Here is a 25,277-nt window from a genome sequence, read left to right as displayed (position 1 = left end):
TTTTATAATAAAAATCAACCTGCTCAGTATGGGTATATCTCAAAAGAGCTCTCAACCAGAAAAAGATGACACATGGAGACTTTTACAGATATAAAAATGTTAACATATATCAAATGATTGTTCTTTTCCTATTTTCAGAAGACGACTTTTCCTTTCCATACAGGTTAATTTTACCTTTTTAAATTTTATCGACACATATACACATCTTTTGTTACCTTAATACTACGAAATAGAGTGTCTCTCAGAACATCATCCTACAAACAATGGCTTTATGTTTTAAATTTCCATTTAGGCCAGTTAGAATCAAAAGACGTAATTATCTCAGGCCTAGAATTTGTAAAGTATTATCTTTTTTAAGTTGTTAGTGTTTTTAATTTTGCCATTACAATGGATGAAATCTCAAACTTGGGGTCCACTCATTTCATAACATACCTTTTTTTTTTTAAGTTTGAAACTTTATGGAACTATAAGGTATAGAATATGTCATTCAGTAAAATAAAACACCATATTCCACTCTTTGAGGGTAAGGTGGCATACCTCTAGGTCACTGTCAGGAGGTGGGGAGGGATTATTTTTCCGGCCTCTTCCTCGGGACTTTGACCCAGAACTCCTGCAAGTTCTCTCATCGAGGTCTTTGATAGGTGTGGAGGGGCTCTGCACAGTATCAAACTCTCCTAGGAATAACAGGATTTGCATCAACAACAGCACTTCATTTTTAGATCATGTATGAGTCCTTGTTATTAATTATCTTAACAAATCCATATACGTCAGAGAAAGCTCCTCATGACAAAGAAAATTTATAACCCAAATAGACAAAATCGTGATTCTGTTAAAAATGTTCCAGGTCACGCAAATCCCCTGTAGTTTCAGTCTATGTGATCTATTAAACATGAGTGTGTTTTATATTCTGTATGTCCTCACCTTCCCTGTCTCTACCCTTACCCACATATTTATCTACATTTATATCTATTCTCACCTCCTTATGTCAGAGCTCAAAGGAGGAGATGTCTTCTGCTGGATCAATCCCATCTCCCCACCTGCAAATCTGACTCCCAACTGAATCATGCTCTTATCTTCCTTCCAATGTCTTGCTTTTCTGTGGGCCACAGACAAGTTTAAAATCCTTCCCATGACCTTGCCTTTCTACCTAGAAGGTATCTGCTTGTTATCTTCTCTTTTTAAAGTGGTACTCCTTAAAAGAATAGTGCATAACAGTGCTGTCCAAAAGCAATAGAATGTGAGCCACAAATAGAACCACATATATAATTTAAAATTTTCTAGAAGCCACTGTAAAAAATGTAAAGAAACATGTAGAATTAATTTTGTTCACATATATTAACTGACCCAATATAACCACAATGGGATCATTTCAGCATGTAACCAATATAAACAATTATCAATGACATGTTTTACATAATCCCTTCTTCATACCAAGTCTCTGAACTCCTGTGTGTATTTTACACTTACAGCAGACCTCAGCCTTTACTGGCCACACGCAAGTGCTCAACAGCCACATGTAGCCGATGGTGACAGTAACGGACAGCACATTTGTTGCCACTTCCTGACACTGGATTTGTCATAATCAGTTCACCAAAATTCTGATAAAACTACTCTGACTCAGAGTCCCCGCGAACCACCCAAGTAACAAATGCAATAGACAGACTCGGTCCTTATCTTCTTAGATTCCTGTGCTGTGTTTGATCCTCTTAAACACCACCTCCATAGTGCCATTATTTGGCAGCTGATACCTTGCAGCTTCCCAGTTCTGGAAGCTCTATCAGCAGTCCTTCTCTGTTTAGGAGGCATGGACTCCTTTTCCTCCTTCCATTCCTCGTATGTTGGTATTTAAGAGTTCCAAACTTCGGTCACTCTCCTCCTCATTCCACACCATCTGGGCGACCTAACCCTTTCATAGGTTAATCACCCTCTCTGTGATGACCCACACACAAATCTATAGGTCCAGTGAGGCCACATCCTACAGCGGTTTCAGACTGCACCTAACTGACTTCTCCATGTCCCACAGGGACCTCAAAGACTGACATGTCTAAAGTTGGTGATAGGGTGTCTTATCAGGAAGGAGCACTGAGCAGTGGCAAATCTACAGGAGGAGGTTAAGATAGACTGAGGCAACAGTGAGGTGCCATAAAACCTCACAAGTCACAAGAGTCAGACTTACTCTATGACTTGGAGCACTTCACTCAATCTCTGAGTCCCAGTTTCCTTGTATATTAAAGCATGGGCAATCATAGCTACTTTGTAAATTATGGTGGTGAAAATGATATATATTTAATTTGATTTAAATCATATGCATAAAGCAAAAATTTCTAGGATGGTCTGATGGCAAGCTACAATGAATTTAAATAACATTTTTAAATATAAAGAACTTATGACAATTATGCTTCATCATAAAATTAAAGAAAAATAATTATGAAGACAGCCAACCACTTTCTGATTGAAATAACCAAATATGAACAAACTGGATGAATATTTAGGTAGTATTTTTTCTGAAATGTTCCAAATAAATAGTGATTTTTACATAGCTAACCTCTAATTATTTTTAATGTTTATAACATTTTCTTTGGAAAACATTGTGCATGTCAGGACAGCATCAAAAAAAAAAAAAAACAAACATGTCCGTGTTTCAAATAATATTTGCTCTTAAAACACTGTTAGCATATTTCATATCATGGGTCTCTGCTATTGACCGTTGAGAATAGACAGTGTAATACAAAGTTCTTTAGTTTCTGGTTGAATATCACCCTACCTCTAGTAAATTGTGTTTGAGCTTACTTGCACAGGTATTAAATGAGGCTTTAGGTATTTAAACACATGCCAACTTAAAAAAAATATATCACACAATTTTTTTTTCTATTTTTAGTTATTTCTTTTTAGCCAGAATTTTCTTATGGTTACTATGCTCTGCAAGTCAAATGTTCTTGTTTGGATAAAATACTGATTCAAATTAAGCCTCATTTATTAAGTAAGCTTATAACAATTTTTGGATCGCATCCTATAAAAACTTGTCTTTCTACTCATTACAGACCAATTTTCAGCTGTTAACTATCACGAAGCAGCTTTGTTCTTACAAAAATACAAGAGCTGAAAGGTAAAAAAAAAAAAAACTTGCAAAATTCCAAAGCCATTGTGCTCAGTTATGGGTGACTGATTGTTGACTGGATCCATAAAGGAGGAGTTTGGCAGGAACCAGTCAGCTATTAAATGAATGAGGAGCCAGCTGCTAAAGAGCAGGAGGAGGAAGAAAGGAAAAGACTGGTCACAGGAAGTGTCCAGGTTTCAATAAAAGTAGGAGCCCTTAAAAGGGCTCTGAGAATTTGGACAAAATATGGACAGAAGTGTTTCGATGAGAGTGCAGGCATATCCTTTTAAGAAAACTATGACGAGTAGCTCCACATTCATGAAACGTTTGGTATGTGCCACGGACTGCCTTCTTCCTTAAAAAGTTTACTGAAATATGTGTTTGGCTCTACTCACTGCTCATTATGCTGCCCGATTCTTCCATTTTACAACCTGGAATGGTTGTTTCCTTTTTCCTTCATGTGGCTAGAACTTCATTATATATGTATACGGCGCTTTGGTTATTTGTTAATCAACATTAGGCTATTTGAAGTTTTAGGCAATTACAAATAAAGCTGCTAGAAACATTTTTATTCACATCTTGTGGACATAAGCCCCCTTTCCCCTAGGGTATATGCTCAGAAGTGGGACTGCTGGGTCAGGGGGAAGTCAGGTATTCATCTTCAGTAGACACCAACCACCTTTTTACCAATGTGGTTCTACAAATTCTCTCTGACTAGCAGTGAGATTCCCAGTTATTCCACATCCTTGTAAATACTTGGTATTGCTAGCCTTTTTTATATTAGCTATTGTGAGGGTATGTTGGTATCTCACTGTAGTTTCAATTAGCATCTTCTTGATGAATAATGATGCAAAAACACTTTTTTTTCCCCTATTTGGGAACTTCTTTTTTATGAGGAAACTGTTTAAATCTTTTGTCCATTTAAAAACTTGGGTCATTTTTTTCTTATTGATTTGTCAGAGCTCTTTATTGTGAAACATTCTTTACACACCCCCCCATATGTATATATACATATATATATATATATATATATATATATATATATTCTTTACATATGTGTGTATACATATATACATATGTGTGTGTATATACAGGTGTGTGTATAAATATGTGTATATGTGTGTGTACACACACACACACACATACAGAAATATATATATCTGATTTAAATCTCACTTTGAGCCAATGAATTGGGTCCTTCATTACTCTCTTTTAACAATGGGGAAACGGGAAGGTTGTGAGATTTTAAATTAACTTATCAAGATGAAATAGCTTGTATGTGGAATGCCGGTATAATTTCAGAATCCTTGCTTTAACCACTAGGCTACCTTCCTCCACCAAACAGCAACAGATCCTCCGAAGAGGTCAAATTTATCTATCTATCAAAAGAATAGATAGACTTTATACAATTTCTGGGAGAGTGAGGGCCAATGAATTCTTTGAAAGATCTTCATAGCAAAATTGGAGGTCTTTCAGGGTGTGTGTGTGGAATCTGGGTTCCTACAGATAACCACCCAGGTAGAACTGTACGAGCCTCTATATCTTTTGAAGGCGCTATCCTTTCTTCTGATAAAGGGTAAACCCAGGAACTTGAGCTCCACTGGTCATTAAACATTTGTTGACACTTTTTTTTTTTTTTTCTAAGAGAAAGCTGTTAATTCCAGTGTCTCTGCCAAATTTCACTCAGGTAATTGCACTAGGGAACTTTAGTGCTGCAGGTAGGGAAAAGGCGAATTGTCAGAGAAGTTAAATGTGGTCAGTCCTTTCTATCTAAATCCTCTTGTTAGCTTCCATTAAATAAATGAGCACTTTCTTTTCCTTCCTGTCCTTGTGTGAAATGCCACGAAGCTATGGAAATTCTACCGAGTTCTGCCTAAGAAACTGGCTTCTTTTCAAAGAGTGAAGTGATCTTACTGTATCTTTTACTTCTCTGAAGCAATTGTAAAGTTTAATTAGCTAATGTATTGCAATGTTTGCCAAGGTCTCAGAGTAAAGGATGATACTATTACAAATTACTAATTATATTTAATTTTATAGATGGTAGTTTCTTTAAATAGACTGTCAAACTGCCTAATAAGGTAAAGTCAATAACTGAATGCTATTTGCAGTTTCCAAATAACATTAGTTGTTACCAATTGCCGTAGGCTTTTTCTTGGGCCAATGCTATGTGTGATGAACAATTATTCTTTAATCAGTACAGAAATGAATAAATGCACCTTCCAAGTTTTAGATATTTAGATCCAACCTAATTCCATTTAAGTTTATCCCTAAACCACAACAACCAGCCGTCTTTTATAGAACATCAAGCATGTTTCTATTTTAAAAATTAGAGAAGTCAACAGTACATGATTTATGAAAAAATGTGGATGTAATTGTTAGGGCTCTGTTTTAACTCCAAAATGCAGCACTGGTTAACGGGAAATACTTTTCATACCCTCGAACTAAGTACCTCAAATTTCATCAATAACGAATCCCACAGTTATCAACTTGTTTGCTTTTTGGATGCATGCCAGATCTGAAAAGGCAAAAATCAAACTTAAAACTAGTTTGTCTGAAGGTCTGGGATCACAGACTCCCCTAAAAATCCAGACATGTATATTATTTTAATTTTGGTTAAAAGAAGAATATAATTAAAGTAAAAATTATTTCTTCTTTAAATATAACAGCAAGTCTGATAAGATCTGAAAATTATGTCGAACTATATTTGTTGGCATTAGCAATCAATGGAAACCTGAAGAAATTGCACCCTGATAGTGAATATGAGAAAGTTACATGTAGATGTGTCATACCAAAGTCACACATTGAGAACATCTACATGCTTGCATTTAGTATTTAAATATAAATAAAATAGCTATTCTGAATATTTATTACTTTTTAGTTAATGGAAAGTATCGATCTGTGTCTATCCTACAGAGAAAACGCTTGTGATAATACTGAAATTAGAGCTAAATCAACCTTTTACTCAAAGTGTTATCCAGTGTATATGTATTTAAAAACACCATGGTTTTCACTCATGGTGGTTCTATTGTAGTAACACAGTCTGCCCGGTCCTGTCTATCATTCAGTCTCCAGTATCTTGATCATCAATTACTTCTGTGATTTTCTTTTTGAACACAGTCATCCTACCCTGTTCTCCCCCCACACTTACTATTGAGAAAAACCTTTCCCACTGTGATAAGATACCTCCTTATCTAAAGTATCTTCACTGTCTGTGAAGCAAGTATTCTGAAATCACTCATTCTTTAAATTAAGGTCATATTCTTGATGAAATGCAAGTACTGACTCAAAGAAGATAAGGACAGATTTAGATCATGGGATTTAGGCTGAAATGACGTTCAAGTGAGTCAGGCACGGAGGCATAAAATTTAAGGGCTTTGAGAATGAATGTTTCCTTCAATTTTGTACCTCCGGTTTTCCTGGCTTTACCTTAGTCCTGGCCCTGCACAGGATATAACTACTCAGAGAGGCTGAGGCTAGATGAAAAGCCTCAACGGGAGCCTTGAGGGGACAACGACCAGAAATTCAAAGGGGCTGTGTGGTCACAGGAGAAAGGATCTAAAGCGAAGATAAGAAAAAAGAAACTGAAATATAGAGGCACCAAAGACAAAGTTTAGTATACATACTAGACCATATTCCCTCAGATCCACAGTTAGATCAGAGACACTATTTTGAACAGAGAACAAAAAAGAAAGGATGTCACCATTTCATCAATTCACGATATAAGCATATGTTGGCTGTTCCTTAAAGTGTCAGCTTTATTTGAACTTCTTGTTCAAATTCGTTTTCTTGTTAATATTCCCTTTTCTGACACTCATACAATATTAATTATCTGCTTGATATTTGTCTTGTTTATCAAATGGAAGTTAAAGGAATGCAGAGAGCTCATTCCTTTAACAGTAATTGAAACATCAACAGTAATTGGTTCCTAATAGGCACTCAATAAATAATTGTTAAATGGCCTTAAGTCTTCTTGGAATCACTGGTCCAGTTAGAAAGAATTTATAGTGTTGTGCCCATGTCTCCCTATTTTCTTTCCCTTCCAACACTGGATGAAAAATAAACAGAGATGAGCCTGAATCCTGCAAATAACTGAAGTCAGGAAAAAAAAAAAAAAAAAAAGCTTGGACATACTAATGGTGTTTATAAAAGTTCTTAACTTCATTTTCCTTATTGAATCTTGATAGTTCTTTATATATTCTGGATATAAGTCCTTTAGCAGATGTGTTTTCCAAGTACTTTCTCCAAATCTGTGGCTTGTTTTTTTATTCTTGGACAGTGTCTTTCAAAGAGCAGAAGTTCTTGATTTTATGAAGGCTAGTTTCTTTTCTTTTAGAGATTGTGTTTTTAACGTACCTATAAAATCTTTATGTAACCCAAAGCCACAAAAATTTCCTCCATGTTATCTTATAGAAGGTTTATAGTTTTAGGTGTTTTTTTTTTTTTTTTAAATGTTTGTTTATCTTGAAAGACAGTGTGTGAGCAGGGGAGAGAGACAGAGGGAAAGAAAGAATCCCAAGCAGGCTCCACACCGTCAGCAGGGCTCCATCTCATGAACCATGAGATCATGACCTGAGCCCAAATCAAGAGTCAGACGCTTAAACCCCTGCACCACCCAGGCGCCCCTACAGTTTTAGTTTTTATATGTATTGTATGTATGTGGCATGAGTTACGAGTTATGATTCTGTTTTGGGGTTTGCTTTTTGTCCTTGCTGTTATTGTTGTTGCTATTTTTGCATATGGATGTCCAATTGTTCCAGCACCAGTTTTTGAAAAATAAACAAAATCCTTTATTTTCCAAATGCCTTTTGCACTTTCGTCAAAGATCCATTTTCTAGTGTATGTATATGGGTCCATTTCTACAATCTCTATTCTATTCCATTGTTCTGTGTATCTATCCTTTTGTCACTACCACACATTTCTGATAACTGTACTTTCTAATGAGTCTTGAAATCAGGGACTGTCAATCCCCAAACTTTGTTCCTATTTTTCAAAATGATTTCAGCTACTCTAGTTCCTTTGCCTTTCCTTGTAATTTTAGAATCCTCTTGATGATTTCTCCAAAAAGTCATGCTGGAATTCTGGATAGGATTACAGTGAATCTTTATTAAATTTGCTTTTAACCTTAAATACTTGAGCTGCATCAGCAAATTCAAGTCTGGTAGCACTGCAGATCAGCTTCAGACAACGGAGAATACAGTGGATTTTAAGTAAGTGCTAATCAGACAAAGATATTAAACTACCTACTAATATCCTACAAATCCTAGGAATGTAGGAAATGTTCACTGGCTAGAGCTACTGATGACTCACCGAGATGAAGGAGTGACACAGTTTCTCAAGCTTAAGGGAAATATGATCAGTTATACCCCAAGAAGATAATATTACAGCTTTTCCAAGTTGTCAAGATCTTTCAAAAGAAAGAATATCAGGCAAAAGGTTCACTGGCCTTTTTGTATCCATATCCATAACACACACACACACACACACACATACACACACACACACACACACACACACGAAGTCATTTGAAATTAAAATCTCTTAGCCATCCACATCTAAAAGAAGCGTTTTCTGAAATGCCAGAAGAAAAGCCTCATCTTATATAGTTGTACTGGCACTGATTAAACATCAGTATAACTATATCAGAACTTTCAGCCTTGCTTTTGAAAAATGTTCTTTTTCTCCGTATTATTAGACACAGCAGAACATAAAAGTATTTCACCTGGATGAAGATCTGTACCTGGTTGGCTAGTCAGTCCCGGAAGAGATTCCTGCAACTGATAGGTTGAGGTCGAAGATGATGTGCCATCAGCTGTGTTATTTGATGTCATATATGCTCCATACGTTGATGCTGAGTAATACTGTGCATACTGGTTTTGGCCAAAGGCTGTGTAGGATGGATAATCCTGAAATAACAATTGAGACATGTGTGCACTCGAAAGAGAAATTACTCCTGGCATGCTCGAAAGCAAAGCGATCACTATGGCAACTGAAAGATTAGCGTTCGGCTCCGTTTGTTTCAGAGTCCACGGTTTTGAGGGGATTCTAGCGAGTGCACATAGTTGTGAATGACCCTGCTGGTTTTGCGAACCAGGTCCCGCACATAATTCTCCATCTTCCTAAAGGTTGCATATTGCTTCACTTATCTGTAAGTACTTATCCAAGGATGTACATCATAAGGTCTTATGTACTGGAAGAGGAGAGAAGGAAATGGAATGAATTCATATTCACAGCAGTTCTTACACATCTTTTAATATCACCAGTAAGGAGACAATATGACTGCCCTTCTCAGCTTCCATAGGGACCTCAGTCTGCATTACTGTGATTTCTGTTACCCTTCTAGGTTACTCTTGATCATTATGCATGAAATAAAGAGTAAATAAAAGCCAATGGATACTAGAGTTTTTTTACCCAGCCCTTTAAAGGCTATGGCATCTAAGGTCTTGACTTAAAAGTCTGAAGTGAGGTTTTCAAATATTTAGTTCGCTTTGTTTGTTACAGGGAAAAAAGAATTGGATCAACTCCTCTGACCTGCTTTTTATTTAAAAATCCTAAGAACCTTAAAGTGATCTAAATAATCCTTCAAAATCCTTTTTACATATTAAGGTAACACATAAAAATTTGTTGCACTATTGGTGTTTAATGTATCTGGCATGTTTTAGCCCAAATTGTTATCAGTAATGACAAATCCTTGGTCAGGATTAAGATTTCGTGGTACACGTTCCTAAGGGAACAAAGTCCACATTTGATGTGGTTTCACCCCGCAAAGAAGAAATTCTTTATATAAAGTAAATTATGTGTATAAGCAAATATGTGTATTATCAAAAAGGATTAAGTATAGTTGACCCTAGAACAACAAGAGTTTCAATTGTGTGTGTCCACTTACACACGGATTTTTTTTTTCGATAAATAAAATAGAGTACTACAAATGTATTTTTTCTTCCTTCTGATTTTCTAAATAACATTTTCTTTTTTCCTAGCTTATTTATTGTAAGAATACAATATATAATACATATAACATATAAAGTATGTGTTAATCGACTGTTTATGTTATCAGCAAGACTTCTTGTCAACAGTGGGCTAAATTTTAGTTAAGTTTTGGAGGAGTCCAAAGTTATATGTGGAGTTTTGACTGTGTCAGGGGTTGGTGCCCCAAATCCCCCATCAACCATGTTGTCTGGTCCAACTCTAATATGGCAAAACACTAAAACTCTATTTGACTGTTCATTTCAGGACCTGATGTTCCCTCATTGCCACCTGTAAACCAAGGGAAAAAAACCTCTCAGCAATACTTCGACAACATAATTTCTCAGAGTAAAATGTGTAGCTAGTACTTACTTTGTGTCAGGCACTGTTCTAAGACTCTAAGTCGATTTACTCATTTATTCCTCACAACCACCTATGTGGTATTTTTACCCCATTTTACACTGAAGGGGACAAAGGCACAGAGTGGTTATGTGACCTGCTCAAAGTCAGACAGCTAGCAAGTTTCAGAACTGGAAATGGAACCCAGAGAGGCTGAGGCCAACATCTGCGGGCTGAAGTTCCCTCTAAGGCTGCGAAATGCCCATACGGGCAGATGAAATTACAGGAAAGGTCCAGACTACTAGCTTCTTGTGCCTAAAATGTCTTTTTATACTCAAATGTATTTCAAAGATCTTCCCATCTCTTCATTTCCTCTACTGTCACCCTAGTCCAAGTGACCGTCACTTCCTGTTGGAAGCAACGGACTGTTTTTCTAATTTGTCTCATTTTTAGGTTTGGCTTTCTCCAAAGTGCTGGAAGCCAGAGTAGTCTTTTCAAAACATAAACTTTATGATGCTATTCTCCTGCTCAAAATCCTTTAATAGCTTCCCATTGGGCTTGGAATAAAATTGAAATCCCTTACTGTAAACTACAGAGCCCTACACATACAGGGAGGGCCCTGCCTATCTTCACAAGTAAGTTTCCCCATCTGCCCTCATGCACAGACTAAACCCTACCCTTCTTTGAATTCTCTAGCACACTAAGGATTTCACCTCTCAGGAGTTTGGTACCTACCACCTCCCATGCCCAAACATCCTGGCCCTCCACCAAATTCTTAGAAGCACTGGCCTGAATGTTGCTTCTACAGGTACGTCTTCCGCAAAATCCTCCCTACTCAATATTAGATTCCTATTAATATTTTTTAATAGGACCCTGTTCTGTCTCCTCGCGCTTTTCAATTCTATATTATGTGTTTATTGGTTTATTGTTTGCTTCTCTCAGTAATTAAGAAGCTCCAGGAGGCATGAATCAGGTCCTATCCACTCCTGTCCCCTCTTACATGTCCCCAGCATATAGACCAGTTCCTAATACCTAATAACTACTCAGTAAGTATTAACTAAAATAATAGACTGGTATTCCAACCATGGTCCAAAATACAGGTTATGTTATATTGGAGCCACCGGATTTAAATTTTTTTCAGACAGTACTGGATCTATTTTATAACATGAATCTGTCTTCTCCTTTATGGATCTTTTTTAAATCCTCCCAAGCAGAACACAGAAGTCTTTCTTTCATGCATATATTTCTATTAGTATATTCGTTATATCCTACCCTCTCTGTTCATATTATTTTCATATCTGTTTCTTTAGAATTGCTTCCCTCCAGACAGCAGAGAACAAGGACATTACTTTTGAAGCTTCAATGCCTAGTCAAAAGTCTAAAGTATATAAATGTTAAAAAAAAATTTTTTAAAGTCTAAAGTATAGTAAGTGCTCAATAAATGTTTGCTATATCAATAAATAAGTAAAATGAGCTACCTGGATTCTGAATATTTTTAAACATAAAATAGGCATGCTGGCTTTGATGTTTCATGTTTTAAGAAACATTTTCCTAACTAATGCCAAATTAAACAGTCTAATTCTATCAAAAATACTATTTTTCCACACTGTTTAATAATCATGATTTCTGTTTTGCCTTTTGTTACATTAATAAAAATTAAAAGAAGGCAATTAATATAATTCCTTCAGTAAATCCAAAGAGCCCACCTGTGCAATAAATTAGATTTTAGAATACATAAAAAGCCCAACAATTACGTTAAAGTAAAATAGTGTATTGCCTACCAAGGAGATCAACTACCTTTGTATCTCAACTACTCTGAGCATGACTGAGAACAAAGGAATAAAGACAAGATTCTCAAGTGTCATTACAGTCACTCCTCAGAAACATTCATTCTTCTTCCACACATAATTCTAACAAACTAGATTTCAAAACTCACAAAATACTAAAAAAAAAAAAAAAAAAAAAAACATAGTTAGGAGGGGGACTAAGGACTGCTAGAGGCAAGCACAGTGACAAAAGCAAAAAAATGACAGCTGTCAGGAAAGTAGGAATCAAACGTTTATTAAAATGAATCAGAACTAAAAGAAAAAAAAAAACCCAAGAGGCATTTTGTTCAATAACAAAGATTTTGGATTAAAAATGCCACAACTTAATTACTGGTTGTAATTCAACCTCTTCATTAATATTCACAATAACTTGAGAAAATAAAATTATGTTTGGTACAGCTTAAGATAATAGGAAAAATATGCAATAAATTTTGCAATTCTATGCCAAATGGTTAAAAAAAAAATCACTGTTTAAAGGGCAAACTTTTAGCAACCAGAAAACCTAAAATACCCAGATTAATACAGATCCCAAGAATTCTAGATATCTAATTTTTACTACTTGAAATGCCATCTTTACTTTAAACACAGAAACCTTTTTCTAGGAGAACACGCACTTATATGACAACCTACAACTATTCTTTGGAAATCTGAAAGATATAAAAAGTCGAAATACAGAAAAGCTACGATACCTGTTGTGAACCACTAAAGTTCGTTGAATTGGAAACTGAGTTATTTGCATAAATAGTCGATGATGGGGCAAAACTAGAACCTAGAAAGAAAGAACAAATTGCATTTAAAAAGTATTTCTTTGCAAAATAATAAAAACCTTTCACTTTGCAGAATCCAATGAGAGAAATCTATTTTAAGTTTTGTTAAGGCAACGAAATGTGCAATTTGAAGTTGAAAGATTTATAAGGAAAAATGTGCTTAGTTCTGTCCCTCTTGTGACAACAGTTAAAGTCTTTGGTACAGATGTCTGCTGGACTGAACAGGAGCATGTGGGAACAGTCTTAAGGACAGCAGCTAAAGACATTTAAAGGTTAAATATCTAGAAGAGCAGAGGTTCTCAAAGAATAAAATATTACACAGAGTAGTTCTAGGAAACTACTGGAACTTTCAAATGGTCATACCAACTGCATACGCACAAAAAACCATTCGAGTTAAACATCTGGATAGGGTTAGCTTAGGAAATAAACACGGAACCCACTGAGAATTAATGCTTAAAGCAACCTGTCTTTTCTTTCTTCCTATGTCCTTTCCTTAGAACCAAGAAAGAGGTGAACTAGGGCTTAGACTCAAGGGAGAGCTGCTCATGCTGCAATCACCTAAGGTTCGGAAGCCCCCTAAAATTTTACTACAAGGGGTGCCTGGGTGGCTCAGTCGGCTCAGCATTCGAGTTCGGCTCAGGTCATGATCTCATGGTTCATGAGTTCAAGCCCCATATCGGGCTCTGTGCTGACAGCTCGGAGCCTGGAGCCTGCTTGGGATTCTGTGTCTCCCTCTCTCCCTCTCTGTTCCTCCCCTGCTCATGTTCTGTCTCTCTCTGTCTCAAAAATAAATAAACATTAAAAATTTTTTTCAAAAAAAAATTAAAAGTTTACTACAAGGTCAGAAGCTTAATTATTTTTTTTTTTAAATTAGGGAAAAGCAAGTGTAATATCAATTTAAAGATTATTATTTTTTTTTTTAATTTTTTTTTTCAACGTTTATTTATTTTTGGGACAGAGAGCGACAGAGCATGAACGGGGGAGGGGCAGAGAGAGAGGGAGACACAGAATCGGAAACAGGCTCCAGGCTCCGAGCCGTCAGCCCAGAGCCCGACGCGGGGCTCGAACTCAGGGACCGCGAGATCGTGACCTGGCTGAAGTCGGACGCTTAACCGACTGCGCCACCCAGGCGCCCCTAAAGATTATTTTTTAAAAAATATGTTCTATGGAAGGGTGCCCGGGTGACTCAGTCGGTTAAGCCTCTGACTTCAGCTTGGGTCATGATCTCACGGTTTTTGAGTTTGAGCCCCACGTAGGGCTCTGCGCTATTGGAGCAAAACCCCCTTCGGATCCTCTGCCTCCCTCTTTCTCTGCCCTGACCTGCTCTTGCATGTCTGCCTCTCAGAAATAAACATTAAAAAAAATACACGTTCTATGGAATGTACCTGTGAAGAAGTAAAATTAAAGACTACTGACACAGCTGATTGTTTTCTTAATTATTTTTTAATATCTATTTATTTATTTTGAGAGGGAGGGAGGGAGAGAGAGAGAGAGAGGGAGAATAAATCCCAAGCAGGCTCTGCACTGACAGAGCCCAGTGCGGGGCTCAATGTCACGAACCGTTAAGATCATGACCTGAGGGGCGCCTGGGTGGCTCAGTCGGTTAAGCGTCCGACTTCAGCTCAGGTCACGATACCGTGGTCCGTGAGTTCGAGCCCTGCGTCGGGCTCTGGGCTGATGGCTCAGAGCCTGGAGCCTGCTTCCGATTCTGTGTCTCCCTCTCTCTCTGCCCCTCCCCCGTTCATGCTCTGTCTCTGTCTCAAAAATAAATAAACATTAAAAAAAAAAATTAAAAAAAAAAAAGATCACGACCTGAGCCCAAATCGAGTTGAACCCTTAAATGACTGAGCCATCAAGGCGCCCCTGATTATTTGTTTTATCATCGTAATTATAATATTATGTAATTACCACAAACTGACCTGGCCCAGAATACCTAATATGAAAGCATTTTAGGGGGTAAATGAGAATGTATTCATGGTCACTTTAATACTGCTAACTGAAGCTGAGTGGCTCACTGTGGCTTTCGACTGTGTGTAACTATATTTCTACCTACATTCTAGGTAAAAAGAGATCTGCCACTTTAGCTAGAAAGGTCTAAGTAATTAATTTCATTGTAGCCGATGAACTGAAATTTCAATAGTAGTTGATAAAAATATGTTCTTGTAGCCCCAAATGTATCACTAACACTATGGACAAAATGATGGAAACAAGCTTTTAATGTCTTCCTATGCCACTAAAATTCTTTCTGCACCTACTATGTACTGATCAAACATAGAGGCAAAATTAAATACTTGTCTACGGAGGATTATTTTCGGGGGGAGGTGCCAATTATATAAATATTCCTATTAAGAAATATAGTGTTAATCAAAAGGTATGTAGGAAGGAATAAAATCTGCAATCATTCAATGGTACATAGGACTTAGGAAAGCGCTAACCCAAGTTTAAAGATAATCGAACAGCATTATGTACGTAAAGAGTACTGTCATGAATCTGTAAATTTCACTTAAGTAGATGCCAAATGTGTGACTGGCATGAGTTGAGGGTACTCTGCTTGGGCCTAGTTTTATGCAAGTTAAATTAAGTATTTAAATTTGGCACCGGGCACGCTGCTTGATGTATATTCAATTACTGTCATTGCATTTTTTCCTTCGTATTTGTCTTTCCTGATGTGAACAGCAGTGCCAATTAAAACCATTTTCATGGGGGCGCCTGGGTGGCTCAGTCGGTTAAGCGTCCGACTTCGGCTCAGGTCATGAGCTCGCAGTTTGTGAGTTCAAGCCGCGCGTCAGGCTTTGTGCTGACTGCTCAGAGCCTGGAGCCTGTTTCAGATTCTGTGTCTCTCTCTCTCTCTCTGACCCTCCCCCGTTCATGCTCTGTCTCTCTCTGTCTCAAAAATAAATAAATGTCAAAAAAAAGAAAAAAAACACCATTTTCCTGGATGCATCTTCTTAGTCTGAAGTCAAGGAGTCTCGGTCAAAGAATTCATCCTCAAATAACATGTTTCCTGTGGGGCTACTCACCTGGCATCTGGTAAGAATAAGGCGTCTGGCCTGGCTGGGGGGTAGAAAACCCCGGACTGTAACTGAGGCACCCACTCTGTAACGGGGACTGAGTCTGTGAAAGTCCACTCTCTGTCTTGATCCCTGGCAACATCACGCCCAGATCTGTTTGGGAAATGCATGTGCAAAGCATTTCATTAGTCAGATGACCCTACTTCTGAGTTGTAGCTTACATTAGAATATATAACCACTGGCCAGCAGGATTGCCAGCTCATAACCAAAGGAAAAGAGAGGAGATGTGAAATACCGTAAGTGGGCAGGCTGTAGGGCTGTCCTGTCTGTGAGTAGGCTGTGTAGACGGCTGGCTGCTGCATCCCCGAATACTGAGTCTGGCCTGCATAGGCAGTCATTGTTTGAGCTGCTGGTGTAGAAAGAATGTGTGGATAGGGCCTAAATATCAGAAAAATAGCATTACTGTGGCAACAAAGACTGCACATTAATTCAGACAGCTTAGATTCAGCGAAACCTTACAATATCCAGGAGGTAATGCCCTTCTTTATCCGCAATACAATTGTAACAACAAGGAAAGGACAAGAAAGAGTCTGAATGCCAGGAGCCCAGGCTCTGCGACAAATCAGTCTAATGACTGTGGACAAATAGTTTCAACTCCGTAAAGACCTGCACCTCACCTACGAAATGAGAAATTGGGAGCAGATATTATATCTGAAGTGTCTTCCGGGTCTGTAATTCTTATTTATATCTGAAATCGTACTCCAGTGAACGTGCACACAAGGGAAGTGGAGTACAGGCCAGTCAGTGAATATGCTCCTGAGTATACTTCTACTCAGTAGGAGTGAACTAATGTTATGCAGTGGATACAAGAGTCATCAAAAGCCCTACCAAGAACTCTCTACCCAGAACTGGAAATCTTTAAAAAAAAAAAAAAAAAAAAAAAAAAATGAAGAAGGAAAGAAAGGAAAAAGGGAGACAGCTGCTTCCTGAAAAGAAATGGAACGCCATTCCCTTTATCATGCCAATTTTACAGAATGCTCCCAAATGGATAGCCAAACACCAGCCTCTGTTTAAGGTTATTTTCTGTAGCTGCTACAGAAAATAACATTTAAATGTGTGGGAGTCATGGATCCAATCTCTTAACATATCTGGCTGATTATAACGGAGTTCAGATATACATTTAACATTGCTCAACGTGAAGCGTCTACCGTTGTCCTCAATAAGCTGACTACTTTTGTTATAAAAACAATAGAGCACGTTATTCAAAATTACGGTTTTTAGAACTTGAAATCTCGTGAAAACGATGTAATGATCGAACAAATTATGGAGTGCTAATGTCTGAATAAAATGTAATCTTGTTAGAGTTTCCTGAAGCTACTCAGCATTTTTTGCATGTTCATTAAGAAATCAGTGTTTTCTAGTTTGAGCTTGATGCCTTTCCTCATGGTATATAAATAACCAGAATTAAGGAAAATTGTCCGGAAGAACATGAGTAGATCTCTATTTCTAGATTTGTATCGGATATTTATCTATAGGTCTAATCCAGCCAACTAGTCTATCCAAGTTTCTATCTATTCAGCTATCTATAACACATTTATGTAGATGGACATAAATGGATCCCAATTTCAAGTTATGTTGTGTGAATATAGATGAATAAAGTTAACCCTGGAAAATTCTTCTAGCAAATCTGAAAGAATCTATTGACCACTTACTTGGAAGGATATAGCTGTGGGGAGTATTGATGCGCTGATCTGGGGCTGTAGCCACTACTAGTTATTACTGTAAGACACAAAAACCAGTGCAAAAAAAGTTGCTTCATAAATACGTTTCACTAGGATGAAAAAAACCAATTTGAAGACATTACTGTGCTAAAGCGATGTTTCTTAAAATTCACACACTTTCTAAACGGAAAAATTTCATTTTCTAAACAGAGACAGATGCCTAAACATCTTATTCTAATTGAACGGTTTCAAGTTTGTTGTAAGAGAATGAAATTAATTCTTGTCACAAACCCTTTCTCTCTGTCACTCTTCTGCTCTCTCACATCAGTAGCATCCTCTTTTGTATTAATACGTATGAATAATTATCTTTGATTACAGGTACTCAAGCTCTCACGATGTAAAAGTCCATTTTTAACGTTTACAAACTTTATGTTTTAAATTCCAAATATATGACAGCAACACACCGCTCTTCCTCCACACTTGTTCTACTAAAATTTTAAGAAAAACGTGAAGTCCCAAGCTGCATTTCGAAATTGCAAAACACTACCATTTTCTATTTCCTCTCCTTGTACCAATCGCAGGAGTAGTGAGAAATGCCGAGTCCGAGATTTTCAAGTAGTAGTTGGAATATGGATAGAAAGCGTGAGTGATAACGCACCACTTCTTAAGGAACACGTTTGCAAGGTACGGCAGCCATCATATTTACAAATATATTCTGAACTATCACAGAGAGTACGCTTTTGGGAAGAACGTCAAGGTGAATGTTGGGTCCTATTAACGTTTCGTCCCAAACTGGAATACATTCAGAAGTTTGGAAGTTTCTCTTTCCTTTAACCATCTGCCTTGACTAAGACAGATGTATTGCAAATACATGGACTCCAAAGTGTTCAGGCAGGTCCCTCAGAGCCAATCCATACTGGGCAAGCACACAGAGTGTCTTTATTAGGCCATCTGCTGTTCATTCACTTTTCAAAAAGATTAAAGTAGTACACAAGGCAGCGCTGGAATTAGTTTAGTCTAATCAATCATGGTTATACTTCAAAGTACTATGTCCCTTCTAAGTTGTTCATAATAATACTGGAGCTAAACTCTTCGAATTGTAAAAGTGACAAATAGGTTTAGGTTGCTAACTATTTTATGAAACATGATCTATTTCCATATCCAAATGCTATTAAGTACCCTTGTGATCTGTCATTTCATAAACACGTAGGATTGAATATATTTAAAATGCTATTTGGCCTGTAAGCTCTGAGTATGGAAAGTATATTATAGTTTTCATAGCAATCGTGCAGGAAGTATGTTTTCAAAGATACTATGAATCATTTTGGAAAATCATTGAATATGACTAGAGGTGTGTTGTGTTCTACCAAGCAAACTTTAAGTGAACTAGCCATACGTATTTGAAAATAAACGGACCAACGAACTATTTTCTACTTATGTATTAACATAAAGACATTAGCATTAGGCTGCCTTGTGTAGGATGTTAATGTGTTGATGTGTTAATGTTAATGTCTCTTCATGTTTAAACCTTTGAAATCAACTTCATGAGAACAAGTTTGTTGTTGTTGTTGTTGTTGTGTCGTTGTTGTTGTTTTACCACACCACAGGCACTAAATGTATATTACACAATAGCAATAGTGTTATTCCACAGGAAATCCAGTGTGATTAATTAGCTCACAATAGTGAACGCTCTGTTTGGCAAAAATAGAGTTAAATGAGGCATAACTCCATGTGTTTTTGTGTCTTATTTATAACACGGTGCTTTGGCACACCCAAGACTTTACAGTAATCAGTTCTTCTCAAGATTGTAAATCACAAGGCTTTTCCGAAGGGACATCAAATAATGAAAAGAACCATTCACCAGAGCAGCTTTTATAAAATGAGCTGAAGAGCAAAATTATCTCGGGGAAAAAACAAAACCTCCCATATATCTGAATGAATCTGAATATACAGGATGCTTCCTCCCTCGAATGAATGAATCTAGACAATCATGAAAATAATGTACCCATGCCAGTGTCAAGACTCAACCTTTGAAATGTCATGGTAATGTCTTTATATTCACTTTTTAAACAGAATGCAAAACCGTTGGCTCAGAAAACTGACACGTTCTCATAAAACTTGGAGAGCTGGTGCTTCTTAACTAAAATTGACATATGTATTCTAACTCATGGATCTGCAGATAACAAGAAACAACAAAATGTGGCTAAAGTGGGGTGAGATTATGCTGACCAAAGTAAAGTCCGTTTCTCCACAGGGCAGTCTCGTCTCCAGTAGGGTTTCTGGAGATACCGTGTACAGATTTGGGAGACTTTCCTTTTATTCCCCATTGTCATTTAATTAATTAAGAGACATTACCCAAAGCACTCGGCTCATTACACTTCATCATCGCTGCACATAAAAGTAAGGAACCTGCTTGTTTTCAAAATGTCCTGAGAATTAATTACAACAAATTTCTATACAATATTACCAGATTCTCAGAGGGTGATGCAAACAATTTTAAGGTGTTACTCTAATTACTGTGACACCTTAGATCAGTGACTCTCAATGGAGTGGCAGATGGGAAGTGAGGTAGGGGGGTAGGCAGGAATTTTGCCTGCCGGGGGACATTTAAAATGTCTGGAGACATTTTTGGTTGTCATACTGCCATTCTGGGATAGATGATAGGGGTGTTGCTGAACATCTAACAATGCAGATGACAGACCTTCCACTAAAAAAAAAAAAAAGTTAGCCTAATTTTTAATAGTACTGCTGTTGAGAATCCCTGACCTGGAACATTGTCCAAAAGAACCTCGCCCGTGGTGCTGGAAATATTCTATATCTGAGCTGTTCAACGTGGTGGCCACTAAAAGGTCACATGCAGCTATTAAATGCTTGTAATGTGCCTGGTGTGACGAGAGACACAATTTTTACTTTTAAAGCCAAATTTTCAATAATTTACACTTAAATAGCCACATATGGCCAGTGACGACTGGACAGCACAGCCCCGGATAATTCTTAAATGAAAACTGGCAAACTATTTGTAAAGATAATGTGACTGAATTTTAGACAGGATGACTGTTTACAGCACTTTTGTTTTCCAGTTTTGTATTTTCCAATGAGGTCTTCCAGAAGTCATGGCCAGACTGATCAGAACACTGTTCTGTACTCATTTATACCAGTGACCAGCTGGGAGGCCTGGACCATCTGGCCTTAACCACCTTTAACTTATCTGTGTCTCTGTATTCTCGCCCATAAAACAGATCAGAGACCTCCATAATTCTTTCTGGAGCTACCATTGTACGATTTTGTCACTTAGCTTTCAATTAGCTGGTGGTATACTATTTAAGGATGTCAGCAATTAGTGATTCCGTTCCTTTCCCTAAAAATGTGTTCAGAAGCATTCACTCTGCAAAAAGTTTACAAGGGATATGGTAGGTGAACAATAAAGAATGCTAGAGTAAGCTGGTACCTATCTATCTCCTGGGAGGCAAGTGAATTGCTAGAAGGGATGCAGATTAGCACATGTGAGTTTCTATGCAGACTGTATGAATTATTACCTCTCTCTGTCTGGGGTACTAATATTTATATGAATACATGGTAACTGCCCCCGATCAGTGTGTGAACAAATGAACTGGGATCATCTGTATCTATAAAAATCAAATGCACGCTACAATGATATTATACTCAAGGATATACCTCAACTCTTTTCACATAAAACCTTTGTACGTGAGAATACGGATAAAACATAAGACATCTTACAGTCGAGTAACAGAATCAAGATGTAATTACCACAGATACTCTTCTAGGTTTACTGTTCATCTTTGTGCTATTCAAGTTCCTCCTCAGGTTAAAAAAAAAAAAAAAATCCTTTCACCGGATCATAAATTAAACAAAATAGCGGAACTTAAAATCTTTAATGAAGTCAACTTAATGCGCGTCCTTTGGGCCCACCTGGGAGTTATCAGGTATTTATATTTAAAGGGATTGACGTTTAAAGACACGCTATTGTTCTCTTTGAAGCACTGAGTCAAAGTACTGCTCTCAGGCTGGATTCTAATGCAACCAGCATGTGTCTTCCTGCAGCCCATTAACCTTTAATACTTGTCACTCAGCTGCTTACACAGGAGGATTTTTTTAAACCCGGAGAGGAAACAAGGTTATTTAGAAGGAATCAAATGGATAGTTTTACATCTCGAATGTTGGGAGAGAAGGGGGTTTTTAATGCCATTTAAATGGACAAGTTAAGGGAACAAAGGCAACTATTACAACCTAATTATCAAATTAAACACTGTATAAAATAATTACAAAGGGAGCCAGCTCTGCCTATTTCTAACAAGAACGGCAGAGGGTTGTCTTGCTGGCCACTGAAAATCCAGCAACACGATTCCAGACAGAATTTTTTAAAAATATACAGGGTTGCGACAGTAAGTTCTCAAGAAAGTAAGCCTCTTGCTAAGTTTGGAACAGTCCGCATTCTCAAAACTCCGCTCTGGTATTTATGCCGCGTGTTCGCTAGGAAGACCATGTGTATGTACCCCGATGTGTACGTAGCAACACATGAGCTTAAGGCTTTACCTGACCCAGTAAAAGTGTCAAGGGCTCCATCTCCAGAGGTGGTGGCCGCTTCACTGCTGTTCAAAGGCTCTGTTTTGACTGCAAGGAGAGACACTATGTAGAAGAATAAGTACATGTGAGTTTGAATTCTAAATTTTTATCAAAGACGCTGACTGTTCCACTAGTGGTTTTTCACGCTACCATGGGCATGCAAGAGAAAACTTGAGAAGTCGATGAGGAGAGTTTTGTTAATTTAGCTTCTAGAAAGTGGGCATGCATTTATAGAGGATTCAGTATGAGAGTCCTCTGCCTAAGCTAGTTCTCTCAGATCCGGTTTTTCAAGGCAGTCAACCTTGAACAGGGAACCGGCAGTACACTTATTTGCATGTGTAACTCACCTAGGCACACGCTGGGATTACAGTCACAAGACAGAAAAAGGGAATCACAGTCAGTCTTCAGCACATTTCATCCAAATCATAACAAAGAGATTTACTAGCTTATATTTTATTCTTCCCGAGGAGATATTAAAAAGACGAAAAAAAAAAAAAAGACTGACTGCCTGAGAGGACAATGGAGGCGAATGCAAATACGGAAACCATGGACCTGTTCCGGTGACGGGTGGAAAATGAGGCACTCAATAAATTTCTGCTCTAAAAAATACTAAAGAGTCCTAAGATGTTGGGCTTTTTATTTTAATGGTATAACAATTTTTATTGCATTACAGAGCTAAGCAGAGAGACAGAGGTAATTTCTACAGCAGCAAGTACATCTTCTGAAAACCCTTTAATGTGTTATTTCTACTTTGAAGTGGCGTGTTTGGCCAAAATCTTCACTTGGGAATGATGTAGGCTGGCATTTATAATTGTCACTACTAGATGCAGTGAGTGGGGGAGGGGAGCCGTGAAAAAGCCTCCACCTGTTTTTGTCACACCATATTTTCCCTTCGTGGGCAACACTCTGCTACATAGATCACAGCAGCAAGGGGATAAACTAAATGATTTTCTACTTAACACCTCTTAGGTTTCCTGGTCATAAATGGGATGATAAAGTGAAAGAAGTTAGAAGCAAGCAGAAAACTATAAAGAAGAAAACTGAAGACTCGCCAACCAAGAGCAAACGTGACCAAAAGAATAGTGGGGTCAGAGCGTCCCCATCAACCAAGCCAGTCAGCAAAGTTACTCTGTTAGAAAAGCAATTAACTGATGGAGAAACATGCAGTAACGATTATGCTCTCTTTTCACATGGACAGAATGGACCGGACCCTCCCTCAGTGAGCCCTGAGGTTAATTTAGCATCCATGATTTAATAATATCATGAAGATCTGATGAAAGATTCAGAGGAGAACTGCAAAGGTTGGAATGAAGAAGTAAAGAAATCTGGATTACTTATCCCAGCAAAAAGGAAGTGTAAGGTTGACCTATTTTTCAATAGCAACGATAATCTAAGAATTAGTGTCTAGTTACTTGTAGGATGATAAATAATGAACTGGTGGTTAATACTTTACAGTAGTGATTTGTGGAGCAGTCCACGTACATTGCACTTGACTACTAATTATATTTAACACAACAAAATTATTTACTACTACAAAATCATGTATCAATAGCTTGCTATGTGCTAGACCATTTACACGTAGCTAATCGTTAAAACAACTCCCACCAATGTGAACCACTTTATCCATTTTCCACCACAGGAAGCTGCTGAAGGGCGGGCTTGAGAGCTTGCATATGTTCTACTGCAGGAGAGGAGGGAGCTAAGATCTGAACTCAGGTCTTTTTAGCTCTACATCCACAATCTCTCCACCATAACCAGCTGCCTTCCTTTAGGCATGAAAATGGCATAATTGTTCCCAGCAGGGACTCTTTACAAAGGCTCGGAGAGTGATAAGAACGGGGTTATCCCCTAGACAGCATACTTAAGAAAACTACGTTGGGGCGCCTGTGTGGCTTATTCGGTGAAGCGTCTGACTTCGGCTCAGGTCAAGATCTCGCGGTTTGTGAGATTGAGCCCCACGTCGGGCTGTCGGCTGTCAGCACAGAGCCAGCTTCATACAGATACTCTGTCTCCTTCTCTCTCTGTCCCTCCCCCACTCACATTTTCTCTCTATCTCAAAAATAAACATTAAAAAAAAAAAAAGAAAGAACACTATGCTAAAAATGAAAACTTCAAGGCACACCTGAGCCTGAAGTGGCTCAGTCGGTGAAGCATCTGACTCTTGATCTTGGCTCAGGTCATGATCTCACAGTTTGTGAGTCTGAGCCCCACACAGGGCTCAGCACTGATGGTGTGGAGCCTGCTTAGGATTCTGTCTCTCCTTCTCCCCGCCCCTTCCCTGCTTGTGCGTGCTCCCTCCCTCTCCCTCTCCCAATAAGTAAATAAACTCTAAAAATTAAAAAAAAAAAATGAAAAATGAAAACTGCAAAATACGGGAATAGGCTACTAAAGTATGGTTTCCGTTTCTTTCTTTTTTTTTTTAAATTTTTTTTTTCAACATTTTTTATTTATTTTTTGGGACAGAGAGAGACAGAGCATGAACGGGGGAGGGGCAGAGAGAGAGGGAGACACAGAATCGGAAACAGGCTCCAGGCTCTGAGCCATCAGCCCAGAGCCCGACGCGGGGCTCGAACTCACGGACCGCGAGATCGTGACCTGGCTGAAGTCGGACGCTTAACCGACTGCGCCACCCAGGCGCCCCTGGTTTCCGTTTCTTTCTCACAAAATCTTATAAAAGACAATGAGCAGCCAGTTTGAAAGCAGATAAAAACAGCACACACTTCAAAGATACTTAACCGTGCCCGGTGCTGTTGCTGTGCCTTACAGATATGAACTCATTTCTTTCTCAGGACAATCATACGAGGTAGATAATATGACCATCTTACTTCTTCCAGATAATGATACTGAAGTACACAGTAGCTAAATAATTTTCCTATAGTCACACAGCTAGTAAGAGCTGGAGTTCGATGGTTTCGGAATCCAGATTCTAAGCCCTACTGCCGGACAGGATGCACTAACTAATCGAGAAT

General features: G+C 38.0%; 1 protein-coding gene across 1 annotated transcript in view; it reads right to left on the bottom strand.

The window, feature by feature from the left end:
• LOC115508199 (eyes absent homolog 4-like) overlaps positions 1 to 22,393 on the bottom strand; it is a gene marked incomplete at its 3' end in the record, with an annotated part of 29,901 nt that extends 7,508 nt beyond the window's left edge. The window contains exons 1-7 of the mRNA XM_030306628.1: positions 22,279 to 22,393; positions 17,716 to 17,782; positions 16,299 to 16,441; positions 16,013 to 16,156; positions 12,915 to 12,994; positions 8,835 to 9,000; positions 538 to 674 (exon numbers count right to left, since the gene is read on the bottom strand). Of these exons, the coding sequence (XP_030162488.1) occupies positions 538 to 674; positions 8,835 to 9,000; positions 12,915 to 12,994; positions 16,013 to 16,156; positions 16,299 to 16,441; positions 17,716 to 17,782; positions 22,279 to 22,393 (852 nt within the window). The remainder of the gene's footprint in view (positions 1 to 537; positions 675 to 8,834; positions 9,001 to 12,914; positions 12,995 to 16,012; positions 16,157 to 16,298; positions 16,442 to 17,715; positions 17,783 to 22,278) is intronic.
• Positions 22,394 to 25,277: the final 2,884 nt, after the last annotated feature.

This window comes from Lynx canadensis, unplaced genomic scaffold (genome assembly GCF_007474595.2).
Source record: "Lynx canadensis isolate LIC74 unplaced genomic scaffold, mLynCan4.pri.v2 scaffold_64_arrow_ctg1, whole genome shotgun sequence".
NCBI lineage: Eukaryota > Metazoa > Chordata > Mammalia > Carnivora > Felidae > Lynx > Lynx canadensis.
The sequence above is the reverse complement of the archived record's forward strand: the minus strand, read 5'-3'. Positions and strand labels throughout refer to the sequence as shown.